The following is a 13,278-nucleotide window of genomic DNA, read 5'->3' on the forward strand; positions in this document are numbered from 1 at the left end:
TATTATTTAATATAGCACACCCGTACCAACATGTCCCCACAAGAATAATGTTTTTTTGAATTTCAATTTAAGCTCACAGATCCCTTAAGAAACTGGTATAGTGTTTCTGTTTGGGGTGATGGGAAAGTTCTAGTAACAGATGGAGGTAAGAGTACTGCACATTGTGAATGTGATTAATCTCACTGAATCATATGCTTGGGAGTGCTTGAGACAGAAAGATTTGTCATATACATGTTCCCACAATTAAAAAAAAAGCAACTGGGAAGCAGATGTGGCTCAAGTAATAGAGTTTCTGCCTACCATATGGGAGGACCTGGGTTAGATCCCCGGGGCCTCCTGGTGAAAAAGAAGAGAAAGCATGTCCACATGGCAAACAGGGGCCTGTGCAAGTGCCCATATGGTGTGCCAATGCCCACAAGAGTACCCGCATGGTGAGCCAGTGCCCTGCGCCAAGTGTGTCACGTAGCAAAATGATGACAAATCAAAAGAGAGACAAGGGGAAAGTCAAAGTGAAGCGCTGAGGTGGTGCAGCTAACAGGGAACCTCTCTCCACATCAGAGGTCTCCAGGATCAAATCCTGGTGAATTCTAGAGGAGAGAAAATGAGAAGACAACACATACAGCAAAAATAGCAGGGCGGGAGGAGGGGAAGGCGGAGGGAATAAAAAAATAAATCTTAAAGAAAAAAAAAAAAGCAACTAAAGAGACAACAATTAAATGCATTAAATGATCCTGGATGAGATCTAATATTGGAGGGGAAAGAACCAAAAAAAACATTTTTGGGACATATGAAAAACTTGGAATATTGACTATAAGTTTTATAACAATGTTAAATTTCTTGAACTTGATTACTGTATTTAGAAGTGGTTAAATAAGAGAATATCCTTATTCTTAGGAAATGTAGATGAAGTATTAAGTGTTCAAGGAGCATGAAGCATACCTCCTACTCTCAAACGTTCAGAAAACAATAGATGGATGGATGGATAGATAGATAGACAGATAGATAGATAGAATAATATGGCAAATGTGGTAAAATGTTAAAATTGGTTTATTTTTAGGAATGGTGGACTGAATTGTGTACCCCATGTTTTTGGTCTTGGTCTTGGTCCAGATTCTGATGGATGAGGACCCATTGTAAATAGGATCTCTCAAATGTTACTTCAGTTAAGGTGTGGCCTAACTATCATGTTATGATTTACTCTGGATTAGTAGAGTCCTTTCTCAGCAGAATGAAAGTAAGGAGAGAAGCCACTGGAAGCAGCCAGAACCTAGATGTTAAAGGAACCCAGAAGAGAAAGGAGACACCAGCACTCTGTGCACTGCCATGTGACGGAAAAGCCAAGGAACCCCAAAGATTGCCGGGCAACCAGAAGATAGAGACTCTGAGATGAAACAAGCCTTGTATCCTCTGAAACTGTGAACCAATAAATACTTATTTTTGGATACCAACCCATTGTATGGTATTTGTTTTAGCAGCTAGGAAACTAAAACAGGAGGTATGTTGGAGTTCTCTGTATGGGGTATGTATTATTTTTGTAAACTCTTATGATAAGTTTAAAATTATTTCAATTAAAAAGTTAAAAAAAATAATTAGAAATTTTCATTGCAGGGAAGTGGATTTGGCCCAACAGATAGGGCATCCGCCTACCACATGGGAAGTCCAAGGTTCAAACCCAGGGCCTCCTGACCCATGTGGTGAGGTGGCCCACGTGCAGTGCTGATGCGCACAAGAGTGCCCTGATACGCAGGCGTGTCCCCCACTTAGGGGAACCCCATGCGCAAGGAGTATACCCCATAAGGAGAGCCGCCCAATGCAAAAAATGTGCAGCCTGTCCAGGAATGGCGCCACACACACGGAGAGCTGATGCAGCAAAATGCAACAAAACAAGACACAGATTCCAGGTGCTGCTGACAAGAATACAAGTGGGCACAGAAGAACACACAGCAAAAGGACACAGAGAGCAAACAACGGGGTGGAGGGGGGTGGGCAAGGAGGGGGAGAAAAATAAATAAAAAATAAATATTTAAAAAGAGAAAAAAAGAAATTTTCATTGAATAGTTAAACTAAAATTCTTTGTAGGGAAGCAGATGTGGCTCGGGTGGCTGAGCCCCGCCTAGCACATGGGAGGTCTGTGTTTAGTTTCCACTGCCTCCTGGAGAAGACGAGCAAGACAGCGAGCTGGTGTGGCAGGCTACCACAGCAAGTTGACACAACAAGATAACACAGTGAGGTGACGCAACCAAGAGACAAATAAGGACACAAAAAGAGAGACGCAAAAAAAGCAGGGAGCAGAGGTGGCTCAGGCGATTGGGTGCTACCCTCCCACATGGGAAGTCCCGGGTTCAACTCCCAGTGCCTTCTAGAAAGAGAAGACCAGCACACAACAAATGGACACAGCATATGCAAACAACAAAGGGGTGGGGAGAAATTAAAAAAAAAAAATTTCTTTGTAGACTATGCTGTTGTTAATACATACCACTGTGAGTTTCAATTAGGAGAAGTGGTTACAATAATTATACTTATAATAATACTGAAAGGCAAAAGGTATATTTTAAAATGTGTTATTAAAGTTGCAAATACTGGCGGCAGACTTGGCCCAGTGGTTAGGGCGTCCATCTACCACATGGGAGGTCCGCGGTTCAAACCCCGGGCCTCCTTGACCCGTGTGGAGCTGGCCCATGCGCAATGCTGATGCATGCAAGGAGTGTCGTGCCACACAGTGGTGCCCCCGGTGTAGGGGAGCCCCACACACAAGGAGTGCACCCCGTAAGGAGAGCCGCCCAGCATGAAAGAAAGTGCAGCCTGCCCAGGAATGGTGCCACACACACGGAGAGATGACGCAACAAAATAACGAAACAAAAAGAAACACAGATTCCTGCGCCACTGACAACAACAGAAGCGGACAAAGAAGATGCAGCAAAAAGACAGAGAGAACAGACAACGGGGGATGGGGGGGAGAAATAAATAAATAAATCTTTAAAAAATAAAATAAAAATAAAGTTGCAAATACTGCCACCAAAAAAAAAATTCTCTGAATTCTCCTCAATGGATATTCCCAAATAACAAATGATTTTCCCTGGTCCATAATTTTCTTTTACAACAGATTAGCCCTGTGTGCACTATGTAGGGACAAATGGCCAAAACTGAGCAAATATGTTTTAGTTCTTCAAATAGCCATATTCTTCTCCCAAGAAAGCAATTTCTTATCCATTTCTCTCCACAGTCTAAACACTTTAATTTCTCCACCTTAAATATCCCCAACACCAAAACCACAACTATCTAATCAAAATCAAACAGAGGAAGAAACTGAGTAACTAGAAGAGGGAAACAGAAGATGGTGTGTACATTTCATTTCTCTCCAGTTCCCTTTCTCAAAGCAAAGCATTCCATTTCACCTGCTAATGAACTAGAGAGAAGTTAAGTATTGGCCCCATCTCATCAAGATTAAAAACATGATTCCTAAGAAGTTATTTAAAATTAATTTCAACAAAAAACATGTAAAGCTGAATTAATGATTAAAATCTTAGTTTTACACAAGGAGCAAGTTTTAAGAGTAGATATGAAAGTGGTAATTCTGAAGTCGTATGTTTGAAAAACAAGGGCCCATGCCCTTAAAGAAAAGACTCTCCAGAGGAAGACAGATAAATGAACATGCAAGTATAAGAGCAAGAAAATGGTTAGTACTATCGCTACTCTGTTGGAGTTTTTTTATTTTACAATTCCAAGGGAAAAATCATTCGCTACACCTTCTATATCTTCCGTGGAGGTGGGACCTGGCCAGGGTACAATTTTTTAAATTTCTGATTCTACCAGACTTTTAAGATCAAAATTGTTAATGAATTCAAAGATAAACAAATTCAAGATAAAAAGTTAAAAAATTAGCTCTAACATGCCTTCAATGATATATACTTTTCATAAGTACAAACTTTTTAAAAAGTTTTAAGTTTCCCTATACTATCTAATCAATGTTTAAGTAGTATTCACTATCTTTTGTGGGGGGATTATTGTTTTAAAAATTCCATCTGTGTTAATAAGTAAGTTTCTGAGTTTTCTATATATTTGTTTAATCATATAATTGTCTAATATTCAACTGACGAATAGATCTTATAAAGATTCCTGAACAAAAGGTAAAATGTATTAAAGTCTACAGTTGTTTCACATTATACAAATTAAAAACAGTAATCAGAATCTCCATATTTTCTACTTTAAATATTAATAAAAGGGAGCAGATGTGGCTCAAGCAGTTGAGCACCCACCTTCCACATGGGAGGTCCCAGGTTTGTTTCCCGGTACCTCCTTAAAAAAAAGCAAAAACAAAACAACAAGCAAAACAAACTCAGGGAAGCCAATGTGGCTCAGTGGATGAGCACAGGCTTCCCACATACAAGGTCTGGGATTCAATCCCCAGCCCCTATTACCTAAAAAAAAAAAAATTAATAAAAACCTTATAAGGAGGACTTATAAGGAAGACTTCTGGTTTACAAATGGCATAAAGTCAACACTTCTTACTTCTCTTCCCAGACCTCCCTTACATTCAATTTTGTTTTAAGAAGTAGCAGAAACAGCAAATTTCACATGTACCAAATAACTCAAAAATCAAGCTCTCGGGAAGCGGATTTGGCTCAACTGATAGAGCATCTGCCTACCATATGGGAGGCCCAGGGTTCAAACCCAGGGTCTCCTGACCTGTGTAGTGAGCTGGCCCACTCGCAGTGCTGAGGCACACAAGGAATACATAAAACAATCACAAAAATGAAAGCCAAATTGAAGAGCATAACGTGATAAAGATACTGGTAAAAACACACTAAAGGATAAAAATGAAAAGAGCATGCAAAATGAAAAGGAAATAAAAGAGGACTTGAGAAAAAATAACTCTGAAAAGACAGGCAAAGGAAAGTTAATTTCAGAATAATGAGAATCCCTGGAGAAAACCACATTACTAATAAATATTAAAGATATAACTCAGTCTTCCTTCAATAGAGCAGATTAGATAACCTGATAAAATATCTAAGTTAAAGATTCTTAAAATAGAATGTAATAAATTTTTTAAAAAATCTTTTTAAATGGGGATGTGTCTGGCAAGAAAGTAAGGAAAATCCTCAGAGGCCAAAATCTAAGAAAATATGAAGTTGAAGAGAAAAACAAGCCCTGAAGCCAGCAGCTCCCAAGGGTCATCTGCAACCTCTGGTGGCTTGCAGCCTTGGTTTTAACAACCAGGAGGAGGCAATGACAATAAGAAAAAAGCCAGAACACATATTGGGGACAATTTAGAACTAGTACCATTAAAGACAGGAATGAAATAAAGATGTCCATATCATAAAACATTTAGATAAGAAATTAGAGATATACTTTATCTCTCTGACATGCTTTCATTATTAGCAAATATATTATTATACATTTGAAAAACCTAGAAAATCAAATGAAAAATAATTCTAACAATACAAGAATTCAATAAGGAAGCTGGGTACAAAATTACTATAAAGAAATCAATAACATTCACATATTCTAACAGCCAGGGCCTGGACCAGGGTGAAGCAAGCCAGGCGCCTAAGCTGTGAAATCTGAGGTCCTTGCTCTGAGGTGTTAATCGGGCTATACTGCAGAGCCGTGGAAGAGTGCCTCCTTCAACGTACCCGAGGCACAGAGCTTGCCCCACGCTAGTACTGGGCCTGAAAACAATAACCAATTAGGTTTTCACAGGTTATTATAGCAACAAAAAAAAAAAATTACAAATAAACTTATGAAATAGGAAAGAACGTCATAAGAAAAATCTTAACCACTTTTGTGGGACAGAAAAGATTTGAGCAAATGGATCTCAAAGACTCAAAATCACAAAGATGCCAATTCTTAGTTACTTTATAAATTAAACAAAATCCCAATTTAAAAAAAAGAAAAGAAAACACGAGTAAGACTTTTTGGAACTAGACAAGTTCATTCTAAAGTTCATGTGAAAAATGGTGAAAATTATGGTGGATTTATTATTTAAAAACATATATTGTTCTTTTTCCCAATACTATTTGGGATGATAAATATCACAATTTACCAGGAATATCATCTGAAGAGTCTTCATCATGAGGTATCGGAGTCCTTTTACTTCTTTTGACTTTCTCAGATACAGCTTTGGATGGCTCTTTCACCCGCATCTGTTATTTACTGAAAAGATTAGGGGGTGGGGGGAGTGTTGAATATACTTCAATCTTCAAGATTAAATTTTATATATTTTACTTAATATATATTAAAATTGAAATGACTTCAATTTTCATCGATCTAGTAAATCAACAAGAGCAAAGAAACTAAAGAAATCTTAATTAGGGAAACGGACTTTGGCCCAGTGGTTAGGGCGTCCGTCTACCATATGGGAGGTCCGCGGTTCAAACCCCGGGCCTCCTTAACCCGTGTGGAGCTGGCCATGCGCAGTGCTGATGCGCGCAAGGAGTGCCGTGCCACGCAAGGGTGTCCCCCGCATGGGGGAGCCCCACGCGCAAGGAGTGCGCCCGTGAGGAAAAGCCGCCCAGCGTGAAAAAGAAAGAGCAGCCTGCCCAGGAATGGCGCCGCCCACACTTCCCGCGCCGCTGACGACAACAGAAGCGGACAAAGAAACAAGATGCAGCAAATAGACACCAAGAACAGACAACCAGGGGAGGGGGGAAATTAAATAAATAAATAAATCTTTAAAAAAAGAAATCTTAATTAAACCAATATATAAACGGTACATCCCTTTGATTTTGCCAACCATCCTGTAGATTTATGGAGTCCAGGTGAATGAAAAAACGAAAGTTTTGGTCCTCGGAATGGGCGGATTTGGTAAGTGCTGCTTCTGGGTCTTGCACTCCCCTTGCCTTCTGGCCCATCCTACCAGCTAGGAGACATTAGCAGCAGGAAGACCACACTGGACTAGGTATGGAAGCTGCGTGCACTCACAGTAGGGCCACCCTACCTGTGTTGTACTACTTCCCTCTGCACAACTTAGAGAAATACATTTCTATCTTGATTAACCTACTGCACTATTGGGGGGGTTTTCCCCAAATTTTATATTATGAAAAAGGTCAAATATCCACAGAAGTTAAAAGGACAGCACAATGAACACCCATATACTATCTAGATTCTAGTCTATTAACATTTTGCCATATTTGTCTATATTGATGGGTGAATAGGCATAATATACATATGCATATGTGCACGTGTATACTTTTCCTTTTTTTCCTGAACTACTTTAAAGTTGCTGAGATCATGATCCTTCACCACTAAATACTTCAGTATGTATGCCTTAAGAATGAGAATATTCTCCTACTTACCACATCATCGCATCTAAGAAAATTAGCAATAATTTCCTAAACTCATCTCATATCACATCATATTCTTATTTCCTCAAACGAGAAGCAAAGTGTCTTTTATGGCTTGTTTTTTAGAATCAGGATCCAACCAAGATTCACACTTTATGACACTGGCTGTTTAAAGAGATGAGGCCAGTGCACATGTATCACCTGGGAATCTTGTTACGATGTGGATTCTGATTCAACAAGCCTGGCATAGGACCTGAGATTCTGTCTAACAAGCTCCTAATGTGACACCATTGCTGGAGATCCAAACAGCACATTTTGAATAGCAAAGTTGTCTAATGTACCACACTGGATTTGCCTGTATCTTCATGGTGCTTTTTAACTTTATCTCTTAAATTTCCTAAAACCTTGAAGTTAAGATTTTAGACAGAAGTCAAGCATTTTTTAAGTCACTATACGTTGGAGTCCCTGTTAGAATAGTTGAGCCTAAATTCTAACATATATTATGGCTAAGGTATTTTATAGTTTTCATGGGGTATTTGTGCTCATTTTTTAATGATCCAGATAGAAGACCTTTCACTACTAAATTCTGAATCCCTATTTAGTCATTCCACGTTCCACATAAGGGAGCTCTGGAGTTGACCATTTTAAGAGCTACTGCCTTAAGTCAGAGGATCATCACTGTTGAACTGCGTTGCAATAATTGAGTGCCTTCTGGAACTACAGAGATGTGCAAGGTCTCTGAGTTCTAGCTCTCCTCATCTCTAACTACCTTCTTCCTCCAACACTTCTCACCCACTTAGCCCTACAGTTCCACTTTGCTAGATCACTAATTCAAGCATTCCAGTTCTCTGACCACAAGTTCTAGTTCTTTCAGCTTGCCTGGTCAACCACTTCTATTCGACTCCAGTGCCCAGGTTAACAAGAGGCTGCAGATCAACATGGCTTCCATAATCACTGCAGCAGGGCAGGGAGAAGGGGAAGTGGTGAATGGATTACTTGTTCTTAAAGTTTCACTCAAAAGTGACACACGTCGTGTCCATATTTTACAGGCCAAAGCAAGTCATATGGCCATATTTAACTTCAGATAGATGTGGGGGCAGACAGACTGTGAAGAGTGTAACCTTACTATGTACCAGGAAAGAGGACAATCAAAATATGTGTGCACATTTTTTAAAAAGTTTTATTGAAGTATGTCAATCTTACATGAACATACATAAAACAATAATTGTATAGTAAAAGTTGTGAACTTACAAAACAAATGTGCATATCATCATACAGGGCTCCTATACATCACCCCACCACCAATACCTTACATTATTGTAAAACTTTTGTTACTGTGCACATTCTTAATGATTACCACATCACCCACCTAGAAGAATTCCACCCCTAGATGAACCCAATTAGCCACTTTCTCCATGCCTGCATCCAAACATGCTTAAGAAAAGTTTTAAAGTATACTGGGTCCATTAAATTCAACATAACCTCAAATGGGCTAAGAGTTCCCATTTTCTACTACACCTCTCTGGTCAACTTACCTATATCTACAACAGCCATATCAAACCTTTTGCACTTTCCTTAAACCTCCAATTCCTTCACCTCCCCACTCACTTCAGAAAATTATACAGCCTTCTACTTTTCTAAGGGAAGAGAGACATAAGTAGATGGGAAAGCTGATCTTTCTATCTCCACACTTACAAATCACTCTCCTTCTAAACCTACCTTTCCCTTTCCCTCCTAATATAAAAGAGAACTACCATCTTTCCCCACTCAAGGTCAACCCCTCTCCCAGTGCTCTGATTCCAATGCTGCTTGCCAGAAACCTCAGAATAATCCTTGACACCCTTCCCCGACTCCGTCACCGCCCCTACAGCCAACCAATCTTAGGTTCTCTCTCTTTTCAGTCCTAAATATCTGTCAAATCCATCCATGTCTCTTCATCTTCACTCTACCACCCCAAATACAAGTGATCAATTTTTCTCTTGCTTGAACAAATGGCTTCCCAACGGGACTTCCCATTTCCACTCTGGCCTCTTCCAGTGATTTCTCTACAGTGAACTGATATTGTGAAGATTTTCTGTCTAATTATTTGTGAGATTTGTGAGGCTTTATTATTATTATTATTATTATTAGTGTCTGGCCTCTATACCACCCTAAAAATTCCCAAGGACAGAGACCATGTCTATCCTTTCCTACCCCCATAATGTTCCCAGAGAATAGCAGGATTTGGAGGAAAGCAGGCTCTTTATGTTTATGAATTTTGAATATTATATGAAAACTGCAGCTATGCTTTGAGGGATAATCTGTTTTAGCTACTCTTCAGCCTTATTTTCGAGTTCCCACATTACTGAAATTGCCACATCTGACAATCCACAGCTACAATGCATTACTGCATCCTGTTTTCTCTATACCACCTCCAATTCCCAACATAACGTCCCAGGGTTCCACTCAGCAGTGCCTGCCCTCCCAGCTCACCCTCCACCCCAACCACCTTCTAAGCAATAACCAAGCTACTCATCACAAAAAAAAGCCTTACCCGCCAATTTCACCTTTGTTTTTCAGTTAAACTGATTATATTCCACAGTGTTTAGAAATGGCTTCAGATCTATACATAAATGAAAAGCTCCAACAAAGAACGGCTACCTCAGTGCTTTTCTTCATGACTTCTAAAACTTCACGCTGAGAAAAGAAAAAGGAGCAGGACAATGCCATGTTCCAAGGGGACCTAGTTCTTGGACCTGGCTTACTTAAATTCAACTCACCTTCAAAAGCTTTCCCCTCCAAAAGTCTCCTCTGATCATTCTCTCTCCCTCTCCCTGCCCCAAATATTTCTAGCTTTTCTGAAATATCATTTACACCTCTTTAGTGGCCCTTAATTCTGCCTTATGTTAGTTATTCCTGCCATGTCTTGGTAAACTATATTCTTTCAAAAGAATTATATTTTCTTCATCTTATTTTCCTGAAAATACCTAGAAGAATGCCCTGCACAAAATAAACTTTTGAAATAGTGTGTACTTAAATGTAAGTAACTCAACAAAGAGGGAAGAAAAAGGATCACAATAATAGGACCAGAAACTCTTCAGTGCCTACTTCAGGTGACTTTACACTTACTTATCCCATCCCCTTATTTTTTTTCCTTTATTTTTAAAGGAGCTTTAGATTACATAAATGTTACATCAAAAATATAGGAGATTCCCAAATACCCCCATACCAACAACTTTCATTAATATGGTACATTTGTTACAATTAAAAAACATATACTGAAGCACTGCTATTAATCATGAACTATAGTTTTACATTATGGTTTATGCTTTGCACCGAACAATCTTGTATGTTTTGACAAATGTGTAACAGCTTGCAGCTGTCCTTGCAATATCATGCAGAATAGTTTCAATGTCCCAAAAATGCCCCATGTTACATCTATTCTCTCTCTCTTCCCTTAGAATTTCTGGTGACCACTGTCTTTATATCAATGTTACAAGTACTTCCATTAAATTACAAAATCTTTCACCTTTTACTATCCTCCTATTTTAATTTTGTGTCCTGAAAAGAGATGCATAGCCAATAGAAGCCAGGAAAAATGATCCATGAGAAACTGGTCATATTTTTTCCCTTGTGGCACAAATAAACTCTTGACAAAGACAATATTAACACACACATAATGCTGGCAGACTATAACCAGAATCAGGCATTTGACTGTAATCTGTAAAAGACCTGTGCCTTTTTTCAAAAACACTGACTCTAACTTAAGTTGGTAGTACACAGTCAAATTCCAGTGATTTTTCTGACATAATACTATGCCTAAACCTAAAGAACCTCTTGGGCCAGTAACCCGCCTATTTAGCAAACCTGTTCATTTCTAATTTCCCTTTAAGGAGAAAAAAAAAAGTAAAATTAAAGTCCAATCAAAGAGCAGATGTGGCTTAAGCAGTTGAATACCTGCTTCCCACATAAGAGGTCCCGGGCTCAATCCCAGGCCTGCGTACCTAAAACAAAAAAAAGGTCCAACCAGAGCTTCAAATACTTTTTTATCATCAATATTGTGTAAGGGGATCTCCAGAGAGTCACTAGAAAGTCTTATGGGACTCAGCATAGAATTGTACGCAGGACTAACATTACAGCAATGTAGTAAGGATATTCAAGCTGGTAAAGAGAAAATGAGACAAGCAGAGTCTGGAGGAATCCATGTGCAGACTACCTTACATTCTCTCCACTCATGAGTGGCCACACAGAGCGCACACTGCCCCCCGCCAGGAAAACGCAGCAACCTGTGTGCAACATTTCCGCCCGGGGAAGCCCTTTGAAGACTCAAGACCCAGGGTATTTATCCCAGGCTGGTTACTGAGGCACCTTCTGCCCAGCATGTACCAAAATTCTCCACTTGGAGAAGAAAAGGAGGTATTCCACATAAACCATATCGTTCCCATGATATGAACACTCCCAAAATCCAAGATCCCAGCTGCCTGCCGAACAACGTCCAACCTTACCAGCAGGCCATTCTCAGAATCGCAGTCTTAAGCTTTCTATGTTAACTCTTTTCTGCACAAAGATGTTCTGGCCAATTTCTTCACCTGGCTTTCTAAATGTCAAACTTTACAGTTCTCCGTTTCATCATTATGTAACATCTGCCTTTTCTCTAACGTAGGATATGCAGCTAAATTGTTTACAAAGTTTTGATGTAAAAAAAAAAAAGGGCTATGTAAACGAAAGCCCACAATCTGAAAAAGAAAATTAATTTTTTTTCTTGCTATTGCGCAATAATTTTCAGGGGAGGTGGAAGGAGAAGGGTACTTCGTTCGTGCTGAGAACACCCACATCAATTCTCCTTTTAGACACTTGGCTCAAAAAGATTAACAGCACTTACATTATTTTGCTGTGTATCCCTTTTAGTCCTAAGCACTTCACAGATGTGAACACACTTAATACAACCACCTTCATGAGATAGGCTAGTGTTATTTTTCCATTTTACATACGAAGAGCCCGAGGCACAGGGAGGTTAAGTGACCCGGAGAGGTCCCCGACCCAGGCAGCCCGCCCGACTCGAGGGCGCCGAACAGTGCGCGAAGCTGCCAGCACACCGTGCTTACGAACGCCTCCTCCGATCACCGACCCAAACACAAGTTTCAGGGAGAAAAACAGCGCGAAGAGAGAGCGAGGGCGGGAGGACGGAGGCTGTCGGGCCGCCACGCGCCTCGGGCCGCGTGAGGAGGGGACTGGGGACCCTCCTCGGCGGCCCCCGGCTCCTCGCGCCGCTGCCGCCCCCGCGCGGCCGAGCTCACGTGGCCCTAGGGGACCGCCCCGCACCCCAGGAATCGGAAAGACGAAGGGCCGGGAGGGGCGTCTCCCTCAGTCCCCTCAAGACGCAGAGAAGGCCGGGGTCGCCGAAGTAAAGAGCAAGAAACTGCAGCGACCCCAGCACCCACGCCCTGACTCACCCCGCCCGATCCGGGCCGCCGCGTCCACAAGCCGGAGAGTCTGCGCCTGCGCATCCGCCCCGCGCGCCGGCAGGGGCGGGGCCTCGCCCACGTCCGGGGCCTCGCCCACGTCCGGGCAGGTTCGGCCGCCGCTCGGGTGGCGGGGGAGGAAGGGGAGGGCGGGGCCGACTCGGAGCCCCACGGGTTCCCTACGTCCGCTGAGCCCGTAGGTTCCTGCTCGCTTGGCAATAGCAGTGATCTTTTTCCGAATTAAATCGGAATTTTGGGCTGGAGGGCCCAGCCGGGGTTTTCCGGAGTCCGGCTCAGGTCCACCTGTGACTTGGACACCTCTGTCACATTCTTCTTAACTCTAAAGACACATTTGACGCTCGTTATATTAGTCTGCTTTTTTGAAAAATTTGTTCTCGCTTCCTAACTAGAAGTAAATTTCTTGACCTATACTTACACATTTTCAAAGTCCGATTATCTCATAAAGTGGTCTACACATTGCAAATGTTTAGTAAAAGTAATTGCTTCGAAAATATCTTGTGAGGATAAATATTGCAAACATCAGCACTGGTCAC

The 13,278-nt window shown here is 41.0% G+C and overlaps 1 protein-coding gene across 3 annotated transcripts in view; it reads right to left on the reverse strand.

Moving 5' to 3' along the window:
• USP45 (ubiquitin specific peptidase 45) overlaps window positions 1-12,804 on the reverse strand; it is a 131,549-nt gene extending 118,745 nt beyond the window's left edge. For all 3 annotated transcript variants that reach the window (XM_071218607.1, XM_058307185.2, XM_058307186.2), the window contains exons 1-2: window positions 12,716-12,804; window positions 6,044-6,153 (exon numbers count right to left, since the gene is read on the reverse strand). In XM_071218607.1, the coding sequence (XP_071074708.1) occupies window positions 6,044-6,143 (100 nt within the window). In that variant the 5' untranslated portion in view covers window positions 6,144-6,153; window positions 12,716-12,804. The remainder of the gene's footprint in view (window positions 1-6,043; window positions 6,154-12,715) is intronic.
• Window positions 12,805-13,278: the final 474 nt, after the last annotated feature.

This window comes from Dasypus novemcinctus, chromosome 11 (assembly GCF_030445035.2).
Source record: "Dasypus novemcinctus isolate mDasNov1 chromosome 11, mDasNov1.1.hap2, whole genome shotgun sequence".
In the NCBI taxonomy this organism is placed as follows: Eukaryota; Metazoa; Chordata; class Mammalia; order Cingulata; family Dasypodidae; genus Dasypus; species Dasypus novemcinctus.